At 33.5% G+C, this 27,424-nt stretch overlaps 2 protein-coding genes across 2 annotated transcripts; one reads left to right on the top strand and one right to left on the bottom strand.

Annotated features, from left to right (window-relative positions):
• Positions 1 to 13,216: 13,216 nt before the first annotated feature.
• Positions 13,217 to 16,985, bottom strand: LOC114163591. Its single transcript, XM_028047897.1, has 2 exons — positions 16,589 to 16,985; positions 13,217 to 13,542 (listed from the first exon to the last, which is right to left on the bottom strand). Exons 1-2 carry the CDS (start codon positions 16,983 to 16,985, stop codon positions 13,217 to 13,219), a joined length of 723 nt encoding a protein of 240 aa, XP_027903698.1.
• A 7,856-nt stretch (positions 16,986 to 24,841) lies between these two features.
• Positions 24,842 to 26,547, top strand: LOC114196251 (myb-related protein 308-like). The gene is made up of 3 exons (XM_028086835.1): positions 24,842 to 25,254; positions 25,347 to 25,476; positions 25,656 to 26,547. Exons 1-3 carry the CDS (start codon positions 25,122 to 25,124, stop codon positions 26,359 to 26,361), a joined length of 969 nt encoding a protein of 322 aa, XP_027942636.1. The 5' UTR covers positions 24,842 to 25,121; the 3' UTR covers positions 26,362 to 26,547.
• Positions 26,548 to 27,424: the final 877 nt, after the last annotated feature.

Raw genomic sequence — 27,424 nt, 5'->3', positions numbered from 1 at the left:
ACTTTTGTGGATTAAAAATGTGCTATCAGGTTTGGGCTTTAAACAAAATGAAACTATGAGTTTGTACTATGATAATACGTCGGCTATAGCAATTGCTCACAATCCGGTGCAACATGATAGAACAAAGCATGTGGAGATTGATAGACATTTCATCGAAGAGAAACTTGAAGATGGAATAATTTTTTTTCCTTTTGTAAGATCAGAATTGCAGTTGGTTGATGTTCTCACTAAAGGAGTGTCAAGCAAAGTGTTTAATGAGTCTCTATTCAAGTTGAGAATGTGTGATACCTATGCACCAAGAACTTGAGTGGGGGTGTTAAGATATGTCAAATATTGTATTAGCTTTAATTTAGGCATTATTATCTTTGTGAGCAAATATGTGCACCCATTCCTTTAATAGATGAGTTATAGCACTCTTGTATGTATATATATATGGTACCTTATTCTTTGAAATAATACATCAAAATTATTCTTTAAATCTTTTCTATTCATCTCTTATTTCACATCAACTTAAAACACAAACTACTCCTTTTCCAAGTTGTTTTTATCACGTAGCTAGCAACTTTCTTATTTTTATTTTTTATTTTTACTTATGATGCATGAATCTTATTTTCCTAGTTAATAATAAAGCAATATAATAATTTTGAAAGAATCATGGTATAGAGACATGAGCAGTGTTTGTAAATGGGCCTAGCAGTTTCCGATGTTGTGAAAGCCCAAGTTGGAGTTTGTTGGACTTTCCATATGCAAGTTGGAAAGCCGTAGAAAGAACATTACTTATGACTTGATATGAAGCCAGGAGTTAGGAGTTGACCACAAAAGCAAAACCTATAGCTTTGAAAAGTTATTAAAAAAACACGTTCCAACTTTGTTAGGTAACATAAATGATGGACAGAAAAAGTTTTAGTTAGTGTTCTTTGTCCTCATCTCAAATTCTCAAATTCTCAATAGTCTATAGTGTCTTGGTTGGCGTTAAGGGTTTGAACTTTGAGTCTGGGCCATCTATAGTGATAGACTATTTGTTTACCATGTTCCCAAAACATTAAGACCAGACCTTGATGAGATGCGACAAAAATCATTGTGTGTGTGACATGTCTGGATTCTAACCTCAAAATACAACAGAACAACTTTCACCCTGAAAGTGTAATTTTTTTGAAATCGACACAAACCTAATGATATATTGACGGAATGAGATTCTGCAGATCGGGTTAAAAAGATTTTACAGAGATATTTGGGTGAAATGAATTGGTGTTAGTGAGAGAATAGTAGAAGATGATTTTAGAATTATGGAATATATGCGGAAGAAGATGGCGTTGAATAATGGGAAAAGAAATTTGATGAGGTGTTGGTGAGAGTGAGAATAGTAGGCATTGGATGAGTGGATGATGAGGTGGGTCACCAACCTTGGAGATTCTTGGCCTTATTTTAAAAGGTAATTTTGTTGTAGTGGTTCTAGAAGCAACAAAAAACTACCAACCATGTCCATAAACATATTAAAAATTCACATGGCCGGCTCAAAACTGTTTGATTCAACTTTGAAATTCACAAATATTTATCAACACAACCATCATTACCAATATCATCAAAATTCACAAACTATTCTTCACATTCTTCTACATTTAACTCACAACACACTCCACACACCAACATATACTAACCAATGGGACCACTCATCATCAACTTTTATTTCTTACTATCCTTCTATTTATGCATACCATGTTTTAATATATTTTTATAGTAAACAAATCCAAACCATATATATGAAATTCTTTTAGTTTAATTTAAATGTCATTCTAATTTTAGCTATTTGCTCACCTCGGTATTTGAAATTTGTAAAACGGGTGCTTTTTAAAAACCAAATTATGAATATCAAAATTTATAACTTAACATTATTTTACAACGTTTTTTTTTCTCTTTCTTCTCAGAGTTTACCAAAATTTAAGTTCGTTATTGGTAATGTGTTATAGTAATTAATGATAAATATAATTTACCTAAGTGTGTTTTTGGATCGGAGGTGTTGGTAAAGGTAAAGAAAGGTGGAGAAAAAAGTGAAAAGCGTGATTGAGGAAAAGTGAATTGAAATGAGTCTCCGAAATTTAATACATTTAATTAATGGAAAAGAATAATTAAAAAATGTAATAAATTATAAAAGTATTTTTTTTATTTAATTTCGTTAAAGTGGGTATGAATTAAAATTTAAGAATAATTAGTTCATGAAATTAAAAATAATATTTTAATTTATTTTATTGATAGAATTTCATGAAATTATATTATTTAAAGAATAAATTAATCTTTAATATAACTTTATACTTTTACGTAAATTTAATTCATTTTACCGATATTTATTTTTCAAAAAAGAAATAAAAATCACTAATATTAAATCAGTTTTTTTAAGGTCCAATTAGCAAAAATATTACTCCTTTTCCTTTTTCCCAAACAGAAGCTCTGTTAGGGTTTGGACTCCGTCATATTCAAGCTAGCTCAACTTCATTCCTATGTCAGGTAAGTTAGTCTTCAACCCGTATCCTCTTCCTTCCAGTCATATTTCTGCAATTTCAGTTAGGGTTTCCTAGTAAGCTCGTTCTAAGGTCTATTCCGCTTATTTTTCCAGCTCATTAATATGTTTCTAGAGCTGTCGTGCTCCACTGTTTAGAGTCGAGGCCTTTTCTAGCTATTTCCAGGTAAGGGAAGCTAGGGCTTACTTGTTTAATTCGATTTTTGCTTGTCTTGCTACTGTTTCACGATTCTTGGGCTTGTGTGCTACTGTGAATGTATGGAATGCCTGGTTATGCTGTTTGGATATGTATGTATGGTTGTTGCAAGGAGAACAGTGGCGAGATCTTATGTTTTCGCCTAAGTGAGCCTGTCTCGCCTTGCGAAGACTAGCAGAAACAGGCCCAGGTTCGTACTCAAGCTCTCGCTCAGGCGGAGAGCTCTCGTTTTGAGCAAGGTACTATCTCATTCAGGCGAGAGGGGCTCGCCTAAGCGAGAACGCATGAGAGCTTGAGGCACGTCGTTGCAGTTGTAGCCCAGGCGAGGAACCTCACCTTTGGGTGAGGGGTGGTCTCGCTCAAGCGAGGAGGGCTTGCCTAAGCGAGAACTCTCGAGTCTTGCAAGGCTCTCTATTGGCAGTCTCGCCTAAGCGAGGACCTGTAGCTTGAGTGAAAGACCTCTTCCGCCTGAGCGAGGGTCCCTGGCTTGAGCGAGATTGGCACGAGAATTTGCTCCATGACTGTTCTTTTTCATGCTTTAAGTTGATTAATTGTAAGCTTGGTTTGGATTACCCTATTTAAAGTATGAAGTATATGAATATGCATGTAAGATCTGATTGTATGGGCTGGAATGATGAGTTTGGCATGATCTTGACATGTAACATGTGTGGGAGGATTGGTTATAAAAGTGACATGGAATTGGTATGAACGATGATTTAAATTGGTCGATGGAACATGATGTTGGTGTAGTCAGAACGTAATTCCACGATAGTTTCATGGTGGTGCCTCATCGGTCAGGGCGTAATTCCATGAATCTCTAGGTGAGATCTCATGGTGGTGCCTCATTGGTCAGGACGTAATTCCACGTTGGTTGCGTGGTGGTGCCACATGGTCAGGACGTAATTCCATGACCCCTGTTAGTGGGAGTTTATGGTGGTGCCTCATTATATAATTTAGTAAGGATTCAAGGTAAGGATTGCATTTTGACACTCTAAAGAGTAAGTTAGTCTCACGTAGAGTGTACTGACTCAAGTGGTGAGAGTAGCAGGAGGCCTGGAACACTTTAAGGTTAACCTTGTGCGTGGTGGGATGAAACACTTTGACAATTAGCTCGGTAGAGTGGTAGAGGCCACCACAAGTGCAAGCATCCGATAAATTCTACTAATTATATGTATCCGGATAAGTTGTGTCTTGAGTCTTAGTGTATGGTTTGCGAGTCATAACATGAATGGCTGATATATGTATCTTGGACTATGAAAGTGTATGTAACTGTATGATAAATCGTTTTCTACTCTAGCTTACCCTTTGCTTGTTTGATTGTTATGTTTGTCGTTTTCTCTTTTTGCGATGATCATCAATCTATTGATGTGAGCAGATGCGAGAACTCCCCGTGGTCGTCAGGGTGATGGAGATTATGTTGCCTAGTTCATCTTGGATCAAATCCTGTTTTGTCCGAGTTTTCTTTAGGGCTATAGCCCATGTATTATCTTGCCCTTTGGCTGTTTATTTAAGTACTATGAAACTTTTATCTGGTTTAGTCTATGACATCATGGTGTGCCTTAGTACTTCATTTTAAGTGCCTTAGATATTTAAATGGAGTGTTACATTTTTCATTAAACTTTTTTTTTTAATTCGAATAAAAACATTAAGATCAATTTAAATTAGAAATGATGGAAAATATTATATCTAAATGCTTTTATCTGTCATGCCTTATTATTATATATATCTTTTATATTCATTTTATGATTTTTTTTAATTAATAAATATAAAATAATTGTATTTTAAACTTTTTTAATACTTTTATATTTTTAAACCTAGGTATACTTTTTATATAACTTTAATTTTTTTTCAATATTTATTTTACAAAAATATAATTAAAAACACTAATATCAAACTAGTATTCAATTAAAATAAAATCTATTTTAATTAAAATAGAAAAAATTCAGAGTGATACAAATTTTTTTATTAATTATATATATATATATATATATATATATATATATATATATATATATATATATATATATATTAGCAAAATATGCTTTATGTGTATTTTGTTATTGTAAATTAAACTCAAATGTGTGATGAGATGCATGTTTAGGATGCAGGTGGCGATAATTTGGAAAATCTATCTCCTCTTTGGGGTTTTTTTTTCACGTTATATCTAAAATATATGAAAACAAACATCCTTGGATATTATCCAAATATCTTAACTTCATTCATTTACACTTGTCCATTTTACAAGTTTTTTCGTAAGTTTATTGTCTTTTAAACATGGACTCGTGATCTGAATTGAAACACTCGACTATTTTACTGATGTAACCCTTTTCTCCAATCTCTATTTCGTTTGATTGTCAAGGGATAAAAGTAATTTGCACTTTTCCACCTGTTTGAGTGTTGGATGGAGGGAGTACTATGCTTTGACTTGATTGATGTTGCATAAATTAATAATTTGAGCTCAGTTGCTTTGAGATGATTTTTTTTTTAATTTTAAGGGTAGTGTTGGGTGGTTCCGTTGTTTGCATTTGGTTCTTACTTCTTCGTTTCCCTAGTTTCATCAGGTATGACATTTCTTTTCTTTGTTTTTGTGTCTGAGTTTTTGGTTTGTTTCTCTATCTCAGTTACTTTGAGATCACTTTAGATTTCGTGTTTGTGTTTTCTCAGTTTCATACGTTGGTCTTTGGTGCTTGGTTTTCTACGTTTGACCATGTATGTATTTTAGTGTTATGTTTTCAATATTTGTTTGTGTTCTGTTCATTGTTTGTGGTTTACTTTTATTGTGTATTGAAGATGTTTTACCTTTTCATTTTTACTTCATCCAGGTTATCCTTTTATTCCTCTAGGTTTTGGTTTTCCTAGTTTGATTAGGTATGACATTTCTTTTCTTTGTTTTTGTGTCTGAGTTTTTGGTTTGTTTTATAGTTTTGCTATTATGTTTATGTATTTTATTTCATGTTTGTGTTTTCTCAGTTTCGTACGTTTGTGTTTCGTACGTCGGTGTTTGTTGCTTGCTTTCTCTACATTTGACCAGGTATATATTTTAGTGTTATGTTTTCAATATTTCTGCGTTCTTGAGTTCATTGTTTGTGGTTTACTTTTATTGTGTATGTTTTACATTTTTGTTTTTACTTCATCTAGGTTGTGTTTGTTGTCTTCAAATGGCGAGGAAATTTGATATCATCAAAGATATTGATGAGAAGAAAGAAACATTGAAGTTTTCCATTAGATTAAAAGATTTGTGATTTGTTCATAACCGGGATACGAATCGTCATATGAAGTTGATTCTTTTGGATCAGAAGATAAACAAAGTATATGTTGTTGTTTTTATTTTATATGTGAAATGATTTTTATGGTTCACCTTATTTTTTCAAGGTGGTATGATTTCTACAATGGTAAAAAAGAAAGATTTAGGTTTGTGGGAAGAAAACTTGGTTGAGGGTCATATGTATATAATGAATAATTTTAAAATTTTGAAGAACCAAGAACAATTTCAGGTATGTGAGCATCCTTACAAGTTATTATCCATAAGATCAACAACTATAAAAGAACAAATAATTTCAAGTATTCCACTAAAGATTTACATCTTCAAAAGTATCAAGGATATAGTTGATGGAAATTTCTCTGTTGATTTGGTATATGTTAGGTACATATAATGTTGGTTTTTTTATATCAAATAAACATGTTTTTTCAATATTTATGACCCTGTAAATATTTAATGATTTTGTGGTCATGTTATTATTGGTTTTAGATATTATGGAGTGATGGATAATGTGAGGTGTAATCCCCAACCCAAGAATGTTGTATTTCATATAAGAGATTTGAGGTTAGTAATAATTTAGTACAATGTTTTTTTATTACTGTTGAATCATTTATTAGTTGATATTGATAAACTTGTCTGTTTTCCTTCTATAGTTCTGTTGTGATTGGGTGTACGTTGTGAGATTCCTATTACATCAAATTTATGAGTAATTGAAGGGAAGACCTAGATTCGTATATTATTGTCATTATGTTAACTCAAGCTAAGATCAAACCGTGTTCAGGTTTGTGAATTTAATTTCAGTGTGGTTTTGTAATAATGATTTTGTTGTTGCTTTTAGGACGACAGTTAATGTCAAATCAAACTCCTATAATGGTTCAAAGTTGTTAATGGGCGATGAATGTGCTGAATTGGTCTTATTCAAGGAGTAATGGATAGAGTATGTGTTTCTTGAATTGTTTAGTTCTTATAACATTATTTACCATTTATTGTATGACAATGACTTAGATATTGGAATTATAAACGTTTTGGCAATGAAGTTCGTTCGAGTCAAGAATGTAGCCAATTGAGTTCATCATCCAAGTATAGTGAACATCACAAATTTGTGTATAAATTTATTGTCAGTATGATATCTGAAATCACAACTATGAAGGAGGTAATGAAGCATTAATTATTGGTTTGTAAGATGCTTATTGAATTTTGAATTTTGGTATTGTAATAACTTTGTTTTTGTTCGATATAGGAACTATATTGTATCACTATGACGAATGGTGTTATCCTGTATGCAATAGCTATAGGAAGAAGATTGATGAAACAAGTGCTTTTAAGTGTGGTTTGTGTGGGTTTTATAATGAAAAACCTGGAATTAGGTTTGTATTTTTTTAATATTGTACATGTTAACAAACAGTTCCATGGTTTGAATTAACTAAATCCATTTGTTGTTGATATAAGACTTTCCTCGAACTCAATGTTCAGAATGTTTCCCCTCGGATCTGAGAAATAGTTTGTCCCCATCAACAACGATTTACCCTATTCTATAAAGAAACCTTCATAAAAAAAATTAGAAACTCCTGGGAAAAACAAAATGGCCAAGGATTAACGTTGAATGAAAACAAAAATTGTCGTTTAGAAGGAAAATTATTTCTGTAACCCAAATTATTACTGTAATAAGAAAATTGTGTACAAACAAATTGCATTTCAAAAGAAGAATACAAAAAATTAAAGCAACAAAACCATATACAATAACCTCAGAAGGATCCATGAACATGATTGAGTTTTGGAAAGAATTGTTAAAACTGAAGTGCTTTGAACTTGACATTTTCTCCTCTCTAGAACCAGACTAGATGACGTTAGTAGACTATAGGGTTTCTTTTCTCTTTTTTTTTTTTAATTTCATCAACGTATATAGGAAACGCAAATACCTATTTAACGACAACTATAGAAAATCCAAACACCAAATCTAGAACGCAAACAACAAAATCAACGTGTAAAGATATCGAAAAGACACTTAATAACTATACCTTGCCACCAAAACCAGACTCTCCAAATTCATTCTCAAATATAATCATTTCAAAATAAATTAAAATAAATTAAGTATAACAACTATAAAATATGGGTTATATCAATACTTAATGAACCAAATTATTACTTAACCATTTTGAAATTAATTAGTTAATAACCAAAATATAAAAAAATATATCTTTTCCTTACAATAAATAGATTGTGGTTAAGTAACCAAAATCTAGATTTAAATAATATATTTATAAATCCACATAGCTATACAGATAATAACAATAGTTGAATTTAAGTTTTTATTAATATAATATTTAAACATAAAATCAATAAAAAGAATAATAAAAAAAAAAAAGCACAGGTCTCATACTAATTTATATATAATATTGACACCCTCCCCTTCCTTTCAATTGACCTCCAAAATGAGCGATAGATGTAGGTAGTTAAAGATTTGGTATAAAGTTGTGTAAAATATTTTGTTAATATAGTTGTGTAGTTGATTTGACATTGAGAATGAGAAATGGACGTTTAAAATAAGTTGAGTATTGATTAAACGTAGATGGATATCTGGCAAAGGAAAGATGGGGTGAATGTTTTATGTTGATTTGATGATTTTAATAATGTGGGTAGTGGGTGAAAGAAAGTGATACTATTGATGAGCACTAGGTAGCAATCTCAACCATGGATGGTTGGGGACGTTAGTAACTCCTATCTAACCTGAATTGACAAGAGTAAGTGGACTCACTTCAGACGTGCTTCTAGAATCCCTCATCACCAAATAATAATAATATCAAAACACTGCAAAGCTGCAATTTTTAACTTTTACTTTCTTGTTAGGTATGCTTTTAACATTTTAGGTTCCATTTTCTTACTGAAATTAATTTTAAAAACCAAATTAAATTTTTAAAAGGAATTTTATATTTTATATTTCTTTACCTTTATATATACACTCTCTTTTTATTACCTATTTCCTGTAGTGTTTTTCAAGTTAGATTTTATTTTCTAGTTTTTATGCTTAATCTCCTGTCTTTATGATGCCTATTAAATCAGTTTTTGTTCTTTTTAAGTTTGATAGAATTTAGTATAATTTAAAATGCTTAATGAAAGTATGAAATTTATTTGATTATGTTAATTTTATTTTAATTATATGTTTTAAGGTATTATATAATTTATTGATACAATATAAAAGTATGATAATTAAAACTAAAGTAGTAGAATTAAAATAATTGATTTATAAATAAGGCTACAAGGGTTTAAAGGCAATTAAAAAAAGGTTAAATTGTAAATACCTAAAATAAGCTCATTTAGCAACTTTCAGGTACAAGAAGATTATGAGTGGAGTTCTTTCACACATATCAAGAAGGTATAAATACACATTTGGTACCCAAACTTTTTCGGAAAGTTTAATGTGGTACCCAAACTTTAGGAATGTTCAATTTGGTACCCCAATTTTCTAAAGAGGTTCAATTTAGTCCTCTCCGTTAAGTTGGAGTTAACACCGTGTCCGTACAGGACACGTGTCAAGCCATGAAATTTTAATTTTTTTTAATTTTTTTTTCAAAAAATTTAAAAAACTGCCACATGTCAGTTTATCATCGTGTCACGTGGCAGCTTACAAGCATGACACGTGGCAGTGTAATAGTTGTTTTCAATTTAGTACCCCAATTTAAATTTTTGGTTCAATTTAGTACCCCAATTTTTTAAAATCATTCAATTTCGTCATCTTCCATTTGAGACCAAATTAGTAAATAAGCTTAATTACAACCTATATATACATGTTACAATAACTTTTTATAATATATATACATCAAATCATTTCACCTAAATACTTAAATTATTTTCTTTTTTTCATTTTAACCTTTGTAATTTTTTATACATGAAATATTTTACACTTGTAAAAAATAAAATAATGTGAATATTTAGGTGTAGTGATTTGATGTATAAATTCAAAACAATTATTTTAACATGTTTATATAAATTATAATTAAGCTTATTTACTAATTTGGTCTCAAATAGGAAAGGACAAAATTGGATCATTTTAAAAAATTTGGGTACTAAATTGAACCAAAAATTTAAATTGGGGTACTAAATTGAAAACAACTATTACACTGCCACGTGTCATGCTTGTAAGCTGCCACGTGGCACGATGATAAACTGACATGTGGCAGTTTTTTAAATTTTTTGAAAAAAAATTAAAAAAAAAAGAAATTTTATGGCTTGACACATGTCCTGTACGGACACGGTGTTAACTCCAACTTAACGGAGAGGACCAAATTGAACCTCTTTAGAAAATTGGGGTACCAAATTGAACATTTCTAAAGTTCGGGTACCACATTGAACTTTCCGAAAAAGTTTGGGTACCAAATGTGTATTTATACCTATCAAGAACTACCATAAATGTATACATTTTTTAAATAACAAATTTACCCTCTTACTCTATTTATAAATGCTTTATTTTGGTTGATGTACAAAATACCACTACTTAGAGAACAAATTAGGAAAAAATTAACATGTGATTCGAATGTGAATCTATTTAAAATTAAAATCACTAAAACTATTATCATAGATGTGTCACGGACAGAATATTAATTTTAGACAATTTTACCATATATTTCCAAACTTAAAACATGTAAAGAAAATCGACGACACTTTTTGTAAATTACATAAAGACGTCGAATTATTATATTATTATTTTATTAAGTTTTGTTTAGTAATACTTTATTCTTAGTTAAATTGGTTGTATTCCAAAAACATCTTTATGTTTATTTAAAAGTTGCTGTGTTTTAAATAATATATTTGATATTTAGTTAACAATGATTGAATTATAAGTAATTCTTAGGTTTAGTCAAGACTAATTAAGATCTTAAAAAAATACTTCTGTTTAGTCAAGTGCTATTAATGTTAAAAAATATTTAATTATATCTTGTTGAACCAACTCACCCTATCTACTTTAGGACTTATCCCTTAATTTAAAGTGAGAAAGTATTCTTTTGTTTATGGTCACCTAAGTTATATGTTACTTAACATGAACACCTCAAAAGTTTGAAAGATTTAAAACAAATATAAGAATCAGACATCTTATTTACTAACATAATTTTATTTAAAATTTATTTTTTAGCTTTTTATGATACAAAATTATATATTAAATTGTCACAATTAATTTCATTTAGCATTTCTGTTTCAATAAATAATAAGGTCAATCCATTTATCTTTGTTGAGACATCGTTGATTTTAAATAAGATTTTATTATCTTTAGGTTTGAAAATTTTCTTTCAACTGAAACAACTGATACTAGAATTGTTAACATTATTCTATAAATTATATATGTATTTGGAAAAAAATATACTTTTTTATATAATTAAGGATGTCAATTGGTTTATCATTTTTCAATCCTATAATTTCCTTTAAGATATTTAATTTTGAAAATAAATCTAATCCATCAAGATCCGGCAAACTATCATGTTTTAAACATTTTTCATAGTTTAAGCATTTTTCTTTAAAAAAGTATATAGTCTAATAACTTTAACTATTTAACACTAAATAAAAAACTAAAAATATCTTCATATATTTCAAATTGTTCAAATATACTTTAAAGTGTGATAATTGGTTTATCTACAATGTATAAAAAGTAATCAATTCTAAATGATTCTTCAATAGATTTTACTATTTCATTCTCAACATTTTTATCAAATTGTTTCTTTCTAAGATTAATACATTTTTTCACGAAACTTAAGCACTATATCATTTTCACTAATTATACCCATAACCTCTTTCAAGACTTCAACATATGACGGCTTTTTTGTAAATCTGGGTCATTTTGACCAATAAATTGTAAATATGGGTCCTTTGAATTTTTTTTTGCAAATCTGGGTCATGTCATCAGGGGGGAGGACGACATTCAAGGAGAAGTCGTCCTCCCAAAGACTGGTTTGATATTTTTTTTTTTAAATCGAAGTCGTTAGGGGGGAGACCGGCTTTTGCACTGAAGTCATCAGGCAGAAGACCGGTTTCTGTTTTCTTTTTTTTTTAAACGTTGCATTTTATTTTATTTTTTAAAATTTTTCAGTTTTATTTTGTAACCTTATTTTAGACAATTAAGAGTAGTTATTAATTCATTTTGTTATTGGTAAAATAAAGTAATTTTAAAAAATACACAATTAACATAATAAAAGTAACACAATAAAAATTACATAATAAAAGTAAGAGAATAAAAATTACATAATAAAAGTAAAAAAATAAAAATTACATAATAAAAGTAAGAGAATAAAAATTACATAATAAAAGTAAAAAAATAAAAATTACATAATAAAAATAACACAACAAAAATTACATAATAAAATTACTGACGATAAGGACAATTGCCTCTATGATGTCCTTAATTTCTACAATATGAACATTTGCTTCGTCTATTTGGATTTGGTTCATCCATTTCATTATGGATTCTATTAATTGGTGGTCTTCCCCTTACCCTACGGCGCATGTTTGGGTCTGGAATGAAATTTGGTCCGGTGTATGGTGACCAATATTCTTTATTCCTAACCGGATGAAATTGTATTTCATATGCTTTATTGATGTTGTAGAGGCTATAAACTGGATGGATGTATGAGGTTAGGTCTATATGCGAGAAAGAGCAAACAACTATTACGTGATGACAAGGCAGTTGTAGAGCTTGAAAATGACCACAATCACACCACCAATCATTTAATCTAACTGTAAAAGACATTGGTAGGCGGTGATCATGTGGAGAAAACATCTCTTGAACTTGAAATTCATTATTTTCTCTTGAGTATCGACAAACTTGACACATTCCCGCTTGTTGTTGATTTTTTCTAATGATAGCATTAATTTTCTCTGTATATTGGTGTCCTGCTCGTAACATGGAGTCTGCCTTAACCCCTCTCTCAACAAACCATGTTGCGATCCTTTCAAATGTTGCCTTGATTAGAGCACAAATTGGTAATGAACGAGCTCTTTTTAAAACAGAATTCATACATTCTGCCAGGTTTGTTGTCATGTGCCCGAATCTACTACCTCCATCGTAAGCCTGAGTCCATTTTTGTAGTGGTATCCTGTCAATCCAAGATGCCACTTCTGGTGAATAGGATCTCAAAGCTGCCAATTTAGCATCGAATATGGGTTGCTTCACCTCGTAAGCTGTAAAAATACAATTATATTAGTTAGTTTAATTATTGAATGTGGTGAATGAAAGAAAAAAATTATTACCCATATTCTTTAATCAGTTCTTCAATTCGTGATTCTTGAATTTTTTGTTGAAATTTGAAACAATATGACGTATGCAGTTTACTGATTGCAGTCCATCTGCTTCCCATTGTACTTCTTCAGATTGTAGGGTTGCCAATATGCCTTTCCCCCTGTCTGTTATCAAGCAGAGGTTTGATTGTGGTGTAACGTGCTCCCTTAACAATTGAAAAAACCATATCAAGGCCTCCTTTGTTTCTCCTTCCACTATCGCGAAGGCCAAAGGGAATATATTACGTGACCCATCTTGAGCTAGTGCTGTTAGCAATGTCCCTTGATATCTTCCTGTCAGAAATGTCCCATCTGTAAGACCCGGAAAAATTAAATAGTTATTTAATTAATTATTTAATTAGGACGGGTAATGAGAACATTTAAAGCAATAAATATGAGGAGCTATGACGTGGAAAAGTACTAGCTTAAATGGTTGAGAGTACTTTGATTGTGTGTGAGGACTTGGGTTCGAGTCCTATGTGTGTCACTTTGATGTTATTAAATTATGTATTTTTAGGTAATTATATATTGAATGCGTGGTGGCATGATAAATTCTTAGAATTGTAGGAGTTATCATGAAATCTAGATTGGTTGAATGGTTTGGTCTTGGTTGGGTATGTGCATGAGTGCGGGTTCAAACCTTGGTGAGAACTAAATAATTTCTTTTTGCCAAATTTTATTTTTGCATGGAATTTGAAAGGAGCAGCTTAACCTAGTTGTCTAAGGGGGCTGAAAAATCATATGGATGATCCACTCAATAGCTATTAAACCCATTTAAAGTAATTCTCGTTTTGGAAAGTGAATGAGTGAATAGATTACTCACAAGCCAAGAGAGAGAGCGAATTAGTGAAAGGAGAGGTGTTGTGGTACGTGGGAGACTTGGACAGAAGATTTTGGTGATTTGGGACTGAAAGCAGAGGGAGAGTAAGGAGAAGAAATTAGCGTGGGAGTGTGAGCAAGGGCAAGGAGATTTTGATTGGAGCACACTCATACTAATTCGAAATTTGAAGCAAATTCCAGGTTAGGGGAGTTGTTTTCGGTCTTTTGTGATTGTAATTGAATAATTGTACAATGCCTTGAATTATAGCATGATCCTTGTATCGTTTCTGCACTATTTGATTGGAGTTTCTGGATTTTTCCAGAAACCGCCTGGCGATTCATCCCCTACCGCCAGGCGACACATCAGGTTTGTTGTGTTGTTCTTGTTTTGGTATGATCCGCCTGGCGGCCATGAATTTCTGCCAGGCGACGCGACACTGTTCGCGTTCTATTTTCGTGGTTTTGAGGCTGTATGTATGAGAACCATTATGGATTCTGAAATTGATTTGTATAGCTTTTATTGGATACCTTGTGGGTCTGAAATTGATTGAAATTCGGGTATGGCAAAGTCCTAGGCATACTCGTGTATGAACCGAATTGGGTTATCCAAGAGGGTAAAGATCGAGAGGTCAATATGAATTGAATTAAGGGCAGGGAACTAGTCAATTATATATGTAATCGTTATATCTCAGAGAATGTAAGTGATGGGAATGAGTACTAGAAAGAGGGTGGACTCTGTCGCAGGTATGAATAAGCCTGGTTTGTGCAGGTACTGATGCTCCGCCTGGCGGCAAGCAAAGCGCCGCCAGGCGATAGCGTGGTCAGGGGCAGTTCTGCGAGATTTTTGGAAATAGAAACTGAGGGAGGATTTGGAGTGTGTGAGGTTTACGATAATTTGAAAAGGGACGAAGTACTATGGTGATTAACTGTGAGGAGGGTAGTTTATGATGTTGGATGGATTATCAAAGGAAGAAAGGGAGAAGGGAAATTTTAGTTAAGAGATCCTGTATTGGAAGCATAGTATTTGTTTACGTGTGACTGGATAGGTACCGAATATGACTTACTGATATTAGGTAACAATTGAGGATATATGCACTATGGGATGATAATTGGTCATGTTATAAATTGCATGGGATTAAAGTTATAGGCACTGGAGAAAATATGGTTGGATATGATTATGCATGAGAAAGTATGGGGGAAGTATTCTAAGAGTAATGGCAGCAAAGCTTTGGCTGTTACAGTGTAGGATGCTTGGTAGCGTGAGTGAAGGTATTGAACTGTTGACTGTGTTCGTAGATATGAATGAAGTTGCTTTAATATGTTAATGCTCCGGTACTGTGAAGACTTGAATCGATGGTTCGGACATGGTAAGGTTTAGGTGCTTGATACTTATGATAGTGGTAGACTAACCATAATGAGCATTCCATAGAGGGGTCTTTATTTGGGCGCTTGGAATTGAGTCACGTAGCAAATTAGACTGATTGAGTTGCTAAAAACCAGAGGGGTTCTGATACTGTTACAGCGCCTGGCGGCACGGGTAGGTATGCCAGGCGATGAGAATAGCGTCAGGGGTCCCTGTATTGTTTGGCGCCTGGCGGCACGGTGTGCTCCGCCAGGCGGTGACGAGAAAACAGTGGGTCTGGGAGGACGCTGGCGCCTGGCGGTGAGTGGATACCGCCAGGCGGTCTGGAGCAGTTTTGCCTGGCGGTGTGTGGGTCGAGCCAGGCGGAAATGCTGTTGTTCTTTGTTTTCTGGTTGTTGTTTTAATTTATAAAGATGCTTTGCTTGGATCGGGAGATGCTGTGCCATGAGCGGGTAGGTTCATGGATGATGTTTGACATGTGATGATATGAGCGGGGAGGTTCATATCAAGTTACTCTCACGTGGGGATACGAGCGAGGTAGGTTCGTATGTTTCGTGCTCACGTGAGAGATGCCACGTGCGGGGAGGTACGGGGGCTGGAGGATCACATGTGTTGGACTACGGGCGGGCAGGTCCGTAGAGTAGGACTACGAGCGGGGAGGTTCGTAGAGGCAGGACCACGAGCGGGCAGGTTCGTGTGAGCATCATGTTCCCGAGCCCAAGGCTAACAAATTGTATGATTTGAAGACTGCTAAGTCTTGGGGTTAAGGTCTTGGCCAAGAAATATATATAAAGAATAAAATGGGTATATGATTTATCTTGTTTTTTATATGCTTGTTATTTTATTTTCTCAGCTCACCCTTTCTGTTTGTTTGTGGCGATGATCGTGTAATTCGTTACACAAGAGCAGATGTTGTACAGGTGATGCTGAGGATGTTCCGATGGCGGAGTGAGGGCTAGCATGGGATTAGAGCTAGGGTTTTGCTCATTTGTATTTTATATTTTAAATACTAATTTTGGAAACATGTAACCTTTTATGGATTTAGTTATGAATTTTGGCGCGCTATTTTGATAAATTGAAATTTTCCCGCGTTGGGATTTTTTATCGAGATGACTATTAATGTAATTATTTCTTTTAATATTTATTTTTAAGTAATATTCCCTAGGGATGTTACACCATCTACTTGGACAACTGGCTTGCAATAGTTAAACCCTTGGATGCATGGTCCAAAAGACCAAAATACGCGTTCCTTAATATAGTAAGAAGGGTCAGGTTGGCCACTTACTTGTACAGGAGATCCAGTGCATTGAATTATTGTGCCGGGATTGTTTTGTTGTACAGCTTCATACCACCTGGGAAGTTCATTGTAAGACTCTTCCCAATCTCCGAACTCCTTAGCAAGCGCTTTTTGCTTACCATTCCAGGCTTTGTCATATGAAACTGAATACCCGAAACGATTTTTAATTTCAGCTACCAAACTTTTGATAGGTATGGAAGGATTTTCCTTTACAGAGTTCATCACAATAGAAGCAATTTGGTTGGAATCAAGGTTGACATGATCTGCAGGTTGCATGGTTGACAAACAAGTGTGTTATCCGTCAATCTTTCTAATTTCCCAATTCAAACTTCGCTTGCTATAAGCAGCCCGTAAACACCACGGGCAGCCTTTTTTATAGTCGACACATCGACATATAAATTTTTCAGATTTGCTCTCAACAACAGCAAATCTATAACCATTGTCAATATGATATTGCTTGATACATGACACTGTGGACTCTTTTGTGTCAAAAGACATGCCAACACATAGTGAATTTTCAGTCACTGGATTTGAAGCTTGACGTGAGGTCTGACTTGATGACCCACTATGATCTGTTGTATGGACTGTATATTGGTCGGTAACCAACTCATCTTCACTAAAATCAGACAAAATATCTGGATATTGATTCAACTGATCTGCCATTTGTGTATAAATTTGAATAAGGTACGAACAAAACAAAGTGAACGAGTCTCTCCTGTATGATACTGATACTGAATGATACTGAAATGAGTATAAATTTTAAGTAACATGCTTCCTATAAATAATAACTTCTTAAGAGACTCGCTTCCTACCCACGAGCACATTTACTATGGCTGTTTCTTACCCACGAGCACATTTACTATGGCTGTTTCTTACCCACGAGCACATTTACTATGGCTGCTTCCTACCCACAAGCACATTTACTATGCCTGAAGTCGCTTTTAATTACGTCGTCTTTCTCTTAAATGTAAGGGACTTCACTAATTAAACCCCCAACTTCATTAAACATGTCAGCAAGGACCACCACGAACCACCCACTTCATTAAACACGAACCCTTGCATGTCGTCCGCGTGGCTGATGACTTTAATGCGCTGGAAGCATTAAATGGAAACCGGTAGGCCACCTAGCGACTTCAATTAAATGTCGTCCGCGTGGCTGGCGACATTAATGAGATGTCGTCCGCGTGGGTGACGACTTTCGCTTCAGTGGGCCTGACACCATCACGCGCGCGCAATTATTGTGAGACGACTGTGTTGACTGTGCACTCCTCCACCACCACGTGTTGACTGTGCGCTCCTCCACCACCACGGAATCAGTGCAATTAATGGAGTGGCAGAGATTCTCCTACTCCCTAAGCCATGCACAGCTACGAATTTGCATGCATTCGTCCAAAATGGTGGCAGCTTTTATAGCTTTGATTGAATGCTCTCACAACCACACAAGCCACGGCCAGCCTTTAAATTAATGGCAGTGCATTGTGGAAAATCACGAGAAGAGGTTCAGAGTATTGGTTCAAATACTCTCAAGTTGGACATATTCATCAATTTCTGCATTCAGCTTGGATTAGCACTTTGAGGAGGTTGTGCGCATTGGGAGAGTTTTCAACATTTCACGACACATTTCTAAGCTTTTACGTTGAAGGTTCTACTATCTTTTAATATTTTGTTGTCAATTAATTTTCAGATTATTATCTAATTTTTATTTTCAATTTCTAAACACATTTAGCATGGCAAAAAATGGACGTCTACCCCGGGATATGTCACTACTTCGGCTTCAACACGAACATATCACTCACGACTTATGGGAAGGATGGGAACGAGTTCTTAGCCGAGAAGAGCTGGAGTTTGGATACTAAACAATCAAGACATACTTGATCCCCGTGTCATAAATTTAATGCATCAAGCCAGATTCGGACATGCCGTGTACATCCCAGACATGGATGTCAACCACTTCCTCATCAGTTCTTTATTAAAAAGATGGAGATCAGAAACTCATACATTTCACTTCCCCCATGGAGAAACCACCGTGACACTAGAAGATGTAGCCGTCCTGCTTGGACTACCGATAGACGGAGATGTGGTAACTGGTCCCACTACGGTTGATGACATATTCGCCACCTTCCATGAACACCTAGGTGTCATCCCACCACCGACGGTGATAAGAGGGAACTCAATTAGAGTTTCTTGGTTAAACTCTACTTTCCAACAGCTTCCACCGAATGCAAACAATGAGGTTATTGCTCAATATGCGAGAGCGTACATTCTCACATTGATTGGAAGCATTTTAATGCCAGACACGTCTGCAGCTAGGGTACATGTCATGTATCTACTTAGGCTAGCTGACTTAAATGTAGTCAGGAATTATAGTTGGGGGTCTGCAGTTTTGACTTGCCTATATCGTTGCCTAGATCATGGCATTCACCTACGCCAAGAAAATATTGGTGGATGTATGATCTTGTTACAATGTTGGGCTTGGGAGAGGATTACTACTATAGCCCCACAACTTCAACCTTTAAGTGATCAGGAGGTGGCTGATGGGGATGGTTTCCCTGTCTGTAGAAGGTAAAAAGCTAACTTTTAAATTTTTTTTTTGTCATTTAACTAACTTGAAATTGCTACTTTTTTTAGGTGGATGAATGTAACGCATCGGATAAATCCAGCTTCAATTTCAGTTACTGAATTTCGGTTGAGATTTAATCAATTACGTACAAGACAGGTAATACTTAAGGTAAATCAAAGCGCTTTTTTTAACATTTCAAACTAATGTCTATAATTTTGTTTCAGTTCTTGTGGAGGCCTTACACTCGACAAGAAGTTAGTCGATTGATTGTGGTTGACATACCTCCGGTATCCAGAGCAACAGTCCCAATAATTTGCTTCGCCACAGTAGAAATCCATCAGGCAGATAGGGTGATGCGTCAGTTTGGTTTAAGACAAAACATTCCGCCTGAGCCGGTTAACCTGGATCAAGTTCACAGGGATGACTTGAGGGGGAGAAACGATAGAGATTGGGTAGGACATCATCACCAGTGGATTGCAATTTGGAATGATCGAGAAAATCGGATCGTTCAAGGTACACCTTTCAGCGGAAACGGCCATTTGCGTGATGAAACACCGTATATGCAGTGGTACATAAACCACACTATCCGCTATATATCTCCATCGACAGAATCTTCCGACGATGAGGTTATTTATACTACAATGTTGTACATCTATTTATCATACAAACTTATTCATAACAATAACCATGTTATTTATTTTACAGTACGATATGTCATAAGAACCTTTCCAGCCTGCTTCACAACCCTACACTGGCCATGTTGGGTCTTCTCCAGATTTCATACATTATCCCCAACCCTTTTTCGGACAGTCGCCTATGGGTCAGGGTCAAATGTTTGGACAGTCACATCCTCAATTTGGCAACCCATCAAACACCTCATTCCAACACGTCCCTTCTCCATATGGTTTCTTCCCGCATCAGTCAAGTTATGGTGCTGGTCCATCACATATGTTTGGCACCACAACCATGACACCACCATCTGCCTATTATCCAGGATCTTCATCATCAATGCCATTTTGTCCTCCGCCAATGCCTTCCCAATCACCACAAATTCCGCAAACTGTCCAAAGTCATCAAGATGAAGATGATGATGATGATGATGATGAACCACAACAACAACAACCTCAAACACGTCCCAACAGACCGAGAAGAAGACCAACATGTGGAACTGGAGGACATAGATGACTCTTTTATTATTTTCTAGTAACTAAATTATTGTATTTTCATTTTTAATCAATTTAAAAATATATTAATGTTTATTTTTATTTCTATTTTTATTTATTATATTTATTGTGAAAAAAAAAACTCAAAATGAAGTCGTCATCTTGAAAGACGACTTCACAGCGCGCGAAACAAAAACCGTTACCCTACCTAATGACTTTGTTTTTAAAAAAAATAAAAAAAAATAAACCGTTACCTTGGAGGACGACTTCACCCTCAAAGTCGTCCTTCCCCCTAACGACATAACCCACTTTCACAAAAAAAAATTTGAGGGACCCTTTTTTACAAATAAAAGTAAAAAGGGACCCCAATTTACAAAAAAGCCACATATGACATATTAAGATGACATGTATCCGGCCCACCGCGCCGACTAACCAAGACGAAACCATTGTTATTCGGAATAAATAAACCCAAGGTTAATTGCATTAATCCAATTATTAGGTAATTAGTTTCTTGGACCAAACCTAACCATGTAAGGGCCATAAATAGTGGTATAAGTAGCACATTTTACGAAGTACATTGGTTACGTATTCATTAGCATTTATCACCCATTGGTTACGTATTCATTAGCATTTATCACCCTTTGACACATCAGACGGACTTTAACATTGGAGTGTCTTCTAGAGGCACATCTCCCTTTTTATGGAGTTCGAGGACATGTACCCTCAGAAGATGTGGTACTTGGAGCACTCTAGAAGACTTTACAGGATATACCTCGGTCCTATAAGAACACAATGGACATATCTTTTGATTGTAACACTTTTTTAATAGAAAATGCAATTTTAATTTGATATGGGAACATACATGACAACTTAAGGCCAAAATAGATAAATTAAGTGAATACCAGTAAACAAGTTTTAATTTTTGGCTTTTAATATTTTACTTGATATGACGTACTGTCGCACTAAAAAGAAATAAATGTCAATTAACTCCTTCTATGTACATCTTGAAATAGAGAAGAGATGTCGTGAAACACATGCACAACACATAAGAGAATAAATTAAAATGTATAGACTAATGTATCAAACTAAACTAGTGCATAAATGTTCAAGAAAATAACAAAGAGCCTAGGAGTAAATTTCAGAAGTCATATAGAGAAAATAAGAAGACAAAAATCAAAATTAATTAGTAAGAAAATAGATATAACTAATCAATCTTTTTCTTCTAAATAAAATTGTGATTTATTGAAAAAAATATTAGTTTATTAAATATCATTTTTAGTACCAATAAAAATTAATAGTCACTCATACTGTTTTAACTAAAATTTATTCTCTAATATAATTTTACAATTATTATAATTTAATAGAGGTGTATTATTAGAAAAATGTTTTGAGGACTTTTTTAGGGAACCTAAAACAAGGGCTTTAGCTTACCTTGCATGTGTGATAAAAACACATGTATTTATAATATTAATGATGATAATGAGATGAATGCATTTGTACAAAATATTGGTATTTTATATTATATGTGGTATGAAATCAGGATTCTTGTATTTTCAATAGGAGTAATTAGTTGTAATTTGTGTGTTCTCGGGTGTGAAAGTGTGATGTGACTAATATGTATGTGTTTGTATTATATATTTGTTGTGCATTCTTTTTTCGTAATTATTTAAAATAGTTAGTTCATTTGTACTTATGGAATTTATATAATTGTATTGTGTAATAAATAGGAAATTAGAAGAATATCCAATAGATCAGAAAAATCATCTTTATATAGTTTTTAGTTGATATTAGATGGATTGATAATTTTTTTATCGATTACATGGTGAGTGTTAATGTTCTGATTCCAAATTCGATGATAAAATCATTATTAATCACCATACATCCAAAATATTATCTGCTTTAAAATATATCATTCATCACGGTTTTGTCTTTAAAATATGTTTGAGAAGATGGAAGAAGGAAAAAGTATTTAAACCTTCTTAGGCTTCAACTTCTAAACAATGTAAAAATATTTGACGTGGTAAAAGCAAAAATATATTTTAAAAGAATTTTATAATTTAATTATTTTAAATTATCTTATATCAAATAATATATTTAAATAACCCAATTAAGTATTACACTCTAAAACATAAGTTTTTGATTTAGTCTCATCTATTCCTTACTATAGATAAAATAACTTGTTTGTTCTTCCCTGGTACTCCTATAGTAATTGGGAAATGATCTGCAATTAATTGTGAATAAAATTTGTCATAAGAAGCGGCTTCTGATATAGAAAATTAAACAATAAACGATTGTCATTTTCTAAAAAGCACGCACACATAATCATCTTTCTCATCGTCACCTTTTCCTTCTGTAAATAATGGCTGTAATCGAGTTAGAAAGATATAAAATATTCGTTGCACCAAACTTTACCTAAATCAAAAACCCAAAATTCTTTTTCGTTGACTTTACACCTAATTTCATCTCCGTCCAAATCCAAAATTCCTTTTCCTTCATTAACCAAAATGGAGATGTCAAAACCTCAAATTAGGGTTTTGACGGCTGATTAAGATGGTGCTATCTTCGACACATTTTCCATAAATCATGGTAATTGTAACTTGCAAGAAACTTAGTTACGAAAATTTGGAATAAGAAAGCTTCGAATTTCTATGTCCACAACCTGTGATAATATATTATTATTTTTCACTAAACATAGATATTCAAAATGTATTGTTTAAAGATGAATGCAAAAATAATTCCATGGATAAGTATTTGTAGTTTTAATTTTTTTTTGTTTTTTCTTACTTAAAGAATATACTATTTCATGCACAAAATTCTTTTAATTACAAAAAATACTAATGATGTAGCAGTCTTATCTTTAATGCATAAGTAAAAGTGCACGATTATTAGCCTTTACCAGATAATTACAGTAATAAACTTTTATCTCAGAAATCATTTGTAACGATTTATGTATAAAGTAAAAAAAGAAAGAAAGATAAATAATGGCAACACTTTCTAGGTTATTAAAATATATACTTTTTTGTTATTGGACTTATATTAAAAAAAAAAATAGTGTTAAATTATTTATCAGATTACTCCTTCTGACTTTTTAAACAAATTTAATTAACTAGATTTTAATGATTGTGGAAATTGTTTACTTTTTTATTATATTAATTATAAGTGTAAAATATTTCTCACTTTTAGAGAAAGACGGTTTTAAATTGAAGAATTTGACTTTAATTTTTGATAAAATTTCTCTTCCTAATTGTACTTTTTTATTCATAAAACTTAAATTGAAGACTTTTACTTTAAGAATTCTAGTCAAACTTCATTTTGTCCAATGATTTATAGTAGTCAAAATGATTAAATTTAGTTAATGACACTAACTAACATACGAAATTTATACATTGTAGATTTAAATATATTTTTAGTTTTATGAAATAAAAAATAATTATTTTATTTAAAAAATATTTTTCGATTTTTCTGAAATTAAAATCGCTATTTTTGTTGTCGTTACAAAGAAAGTGAATCTCACAATTTTATAAAATATTTTATTTGACTTTTATCTCAAAATCGATCATCATTCATTTTTCTTATCAACATATTATTTTAATTGGATAATGAACATTCATTTACAGATCTTAATAAAGTTGTTAAAGTGTGACGTTAGATACTATAATCAGTTTTTTGCTCTTTAAAAAAAATATTAGATAAAATATATAAAAATAGAGAGTAGAAATATTAATTTTCATACTTTTAAGAAAACGAAAAATAATTATTACAAAGGGAGATCAAAATTCGTTAATTTACGGTGATTATCTAGACTTATCTTCGAAATTGTACAAAATATTAACGGGATAATTTTTTGATATTTTTCCTTTGATTAATTTAATATTTCTATCAACAATACATTTCTATTTATTTTAATTAGCTATTTGTATAGTGTGTCATAATCCATTGAAACAAAGATGAATGTGCAAGAGAAATTTAGAATAAAATATTGTTTTATTAAATGGAATATTTTTACAAGCGTGCAAGTTATGAAATTATCTTATTTATTTTTATTGTTTTATGCATGGGAGTAAGTGAGGTATGATTTGAAAAATATATTGTAGGAATAATGAAGTTAAGGTTTAAAAAATGAAGATATGAATATATTTGATCTAATATTTCAGAAAAAAAAAGAAATATTATAATATGATTGAGTAATTAAGGTGAAAGAGAAGTAATAAAGTAAAAAGAAAAAGGTAAGTAATTATAGTTGTTAGTTAGAGTTGGTTAATTAGTGGTAGGGGGGTGAAAGGGTGAATTTGGAAAGAAGAGGGGGGAGATGGAAATAAGAAGAAAGAGAGGAGAGAGAGAAAAAGAAGTTGAGGAACATGAAAAGCAGAGCTACCTACCAAATCCAGCACTAACTTAATTGTAACCACTCGTCTTTCTCACCAACTCGGTCAAATACTCTCTCTCTCTTTCTCTTTCTCTTTCTCTTTCTCTTACATTACATTACTTCTCAGAAAAAGAAGGTCCCCGAGTCAATTGCACCTCCTCTTGTTCTCCACCACCTCCCATTTATATTCCTTCTACCCCCTTTTCTCACCAATTACTTTCCAGCTTCCATTCCCCACACACCAAAACACATCACAACAACACATCTTATTCTCTCTCTTTCTCTCTCTCTCTCTCTCTCTCTCTAACCAACCAACCACAACCATGGGTAGATCTCCTTGTTGTGAGAAGGAACACACAAACAAAGGAGCTTGGACCAAAGAGGAAGACGAACGCCTCATCAACTACATCAAACTCCATGGCGAAGGATGTTGGAGATCCCTTCCCAAAGCTGCTGGTAAACTTTTCAAATCAGATTCAATATCAATTCTTTTCTTTCCTTTACACTAACCCCATTTCTCCTTTCTCCTTTCTCCTTTCTCCTAACAGGCTTGCTCAGATGTGGCAAGAGTTGCAGACTCAGATGGATAAATTACCTCAGACCTGATCTAAAGAGAGGCAACTTCACTGAAGACGAAGACGAACTCATCATTAACCTCCACAGCTTACTTGGAAACAAGTATGAACACAACCCCATCTTCCTTTTTTCCTCATTCCTCTTTCCAATCTCTCCCACACTGTCACATCATTCACCAAAAAAATTAAAAAAAATCCTATTTTTATTTATTCCTTCATTCCAAGACAATCATTTCAATTTTCCCAATCAAAATTTCTGATTTTTGTTTTTGTTTTTCTCAGGTGGTCTCTGATTGCCGCGAGGTTACCGGGAAGAACCGATAACGAAATCAAAAACTATTGGAACACTCACATCAAGCGGAAACTCTACAGCCGCGGAATCGACCCGCAAACCCATCGCCCACTCAACGCCGCCTCCGCCACTTCGGCAACCGCCGCGGTTTCGCCTCCCTCCCCCGCCGCTGTCCCTGTGGCAACGTCATCATCCAGCAAAAAGATAAACAGCGACAGCATTAGCAGCTCCAACACCCTCGCCCATGATGTTGTTATTACCAACAACAACAACATCAACAATAACAACAGCAACGGTTTTCAGTTGGTGGGCAATAGTGGCTATGCCAACGCCACAACGAAGGTTGGAACCGACGAAGATTCTAACAGCAGCAGCGGCGTTACCGTGGAAGAATCCCTCCCTCACCATCAACTGAACCTGGATCTTTCCATTGGCCTTCCCTCTCCTCAGCAGGTTTCTTCTTCGGTGAACCCAGAAAAGTTGAAAGCGCAAGAGCATGATCAAAAACCTCATGTGTTGTACAAGTGGTATGGGAACATTACTGGGCAAGGTGTTTGTCTTTGTTACAGTCTAGGGCTTCAAAGCGACCAAGCTTGTTATTGCAAAGGCATGGGTGCTACTGCTACTGCTACCACGGTTACTACAACCTCCACAGATAGTAATCTATATAGATTTTACAGACCCATGAATATTTAGACCGTGAATGTCATGTTATTTGGCGTCACTTCTCTCTGTTAACAACATGGAAATAGTAGTTGTAGAATCCCAAATTTTGAGAAAATCCTAGATAAATTTTGGTCTCTAACTTTTCATTTTCGTTTTCATCTTTTATTCAATTCAATTTCAAACGTGAAGAGATGTGAATTCTTTGCCACATGGAAACTGGGTTTTGTGCTTTACTTTGCACACACTCTAAAAATGTTTAGTGGGGCTATAAGAGATTAAAACTACACAGGTTCCGACTTTTCACCACCACTGTTCCATTATTCTGAACATAAATACTTGTTCATGTTGTTTAATTTTAATTAGAAAGTAGTGTTCAATTTAACACAGACAAAAATAAGTATGCATGATTTTACTGTTGATTCAAATAATAACATGGAAAGCATTTGCAATGGATTGGGTGGAGAGGCAGTTAATAGAGAGGTAAGTGATTATTATTGGTTAAAATTTGAATATTCTTGGCGTTGTAGTGGTGGGTCAGTAATGAGTTGTTAGACATTAACTATGTTTGGTAAGTTACAGTAAGTTTGATACATATATGATACTGGGACAGTGGTGAAGTTAGCTAGCTGAGGCTAGGAGAGAAGGAAGCTCCACAAAGCAAATTCAATTCATTGATGTTTGTAATATCTTATAGCTAGTGTTTAGGTAGGAGACAGCTTTTGAATGCATACCTACCATTTACTGTCACCAGAACAAGACAATTATGAGAAAACTGGACTATACTTCACATTCATTCATATATATGCTACAATTCAATTCATTCCTCTATCCTCTTTCTTCGTCTACGCAAACTATATATAGTTTTTGTATTTATGTACTGTAAACTAATAATACCACATACTCATACACTTTACTTTTTCAAATTCAACAATGTTTTTACCAGATATTCTTCTTTAAAATTTGAAGAATGTCGATGGAAATGCAACAGATTATTGCTTCCATTTTTTCCTTTCTTAGACCAAGTTCAAAAGTACAAGTTACAGTAACTTATACAGATTAAACTTGTGTTTTGCAGTAAACTAAATTTTCTCTT

Source organism: Vigna unguiculata, chromosome 9 (assembly GCF_004118075.2).
Source record: "Vigna unguiculata cultivar IT97K-499-35 chromosome 9, ASM411807v1, whole genome shotgun sequence".
Classification (NCBI taxonomy): Eukaryota; Viridiplantae; Streptophyta; class Magnoliopsida; order Fabales; family Fabaceae; genus Vigna; species Vigna unguiculata.
Note: the sequence above shows the minus strand (reverse complement) of the source record. Positions and strands in the feature narration are given on the sequence as shown.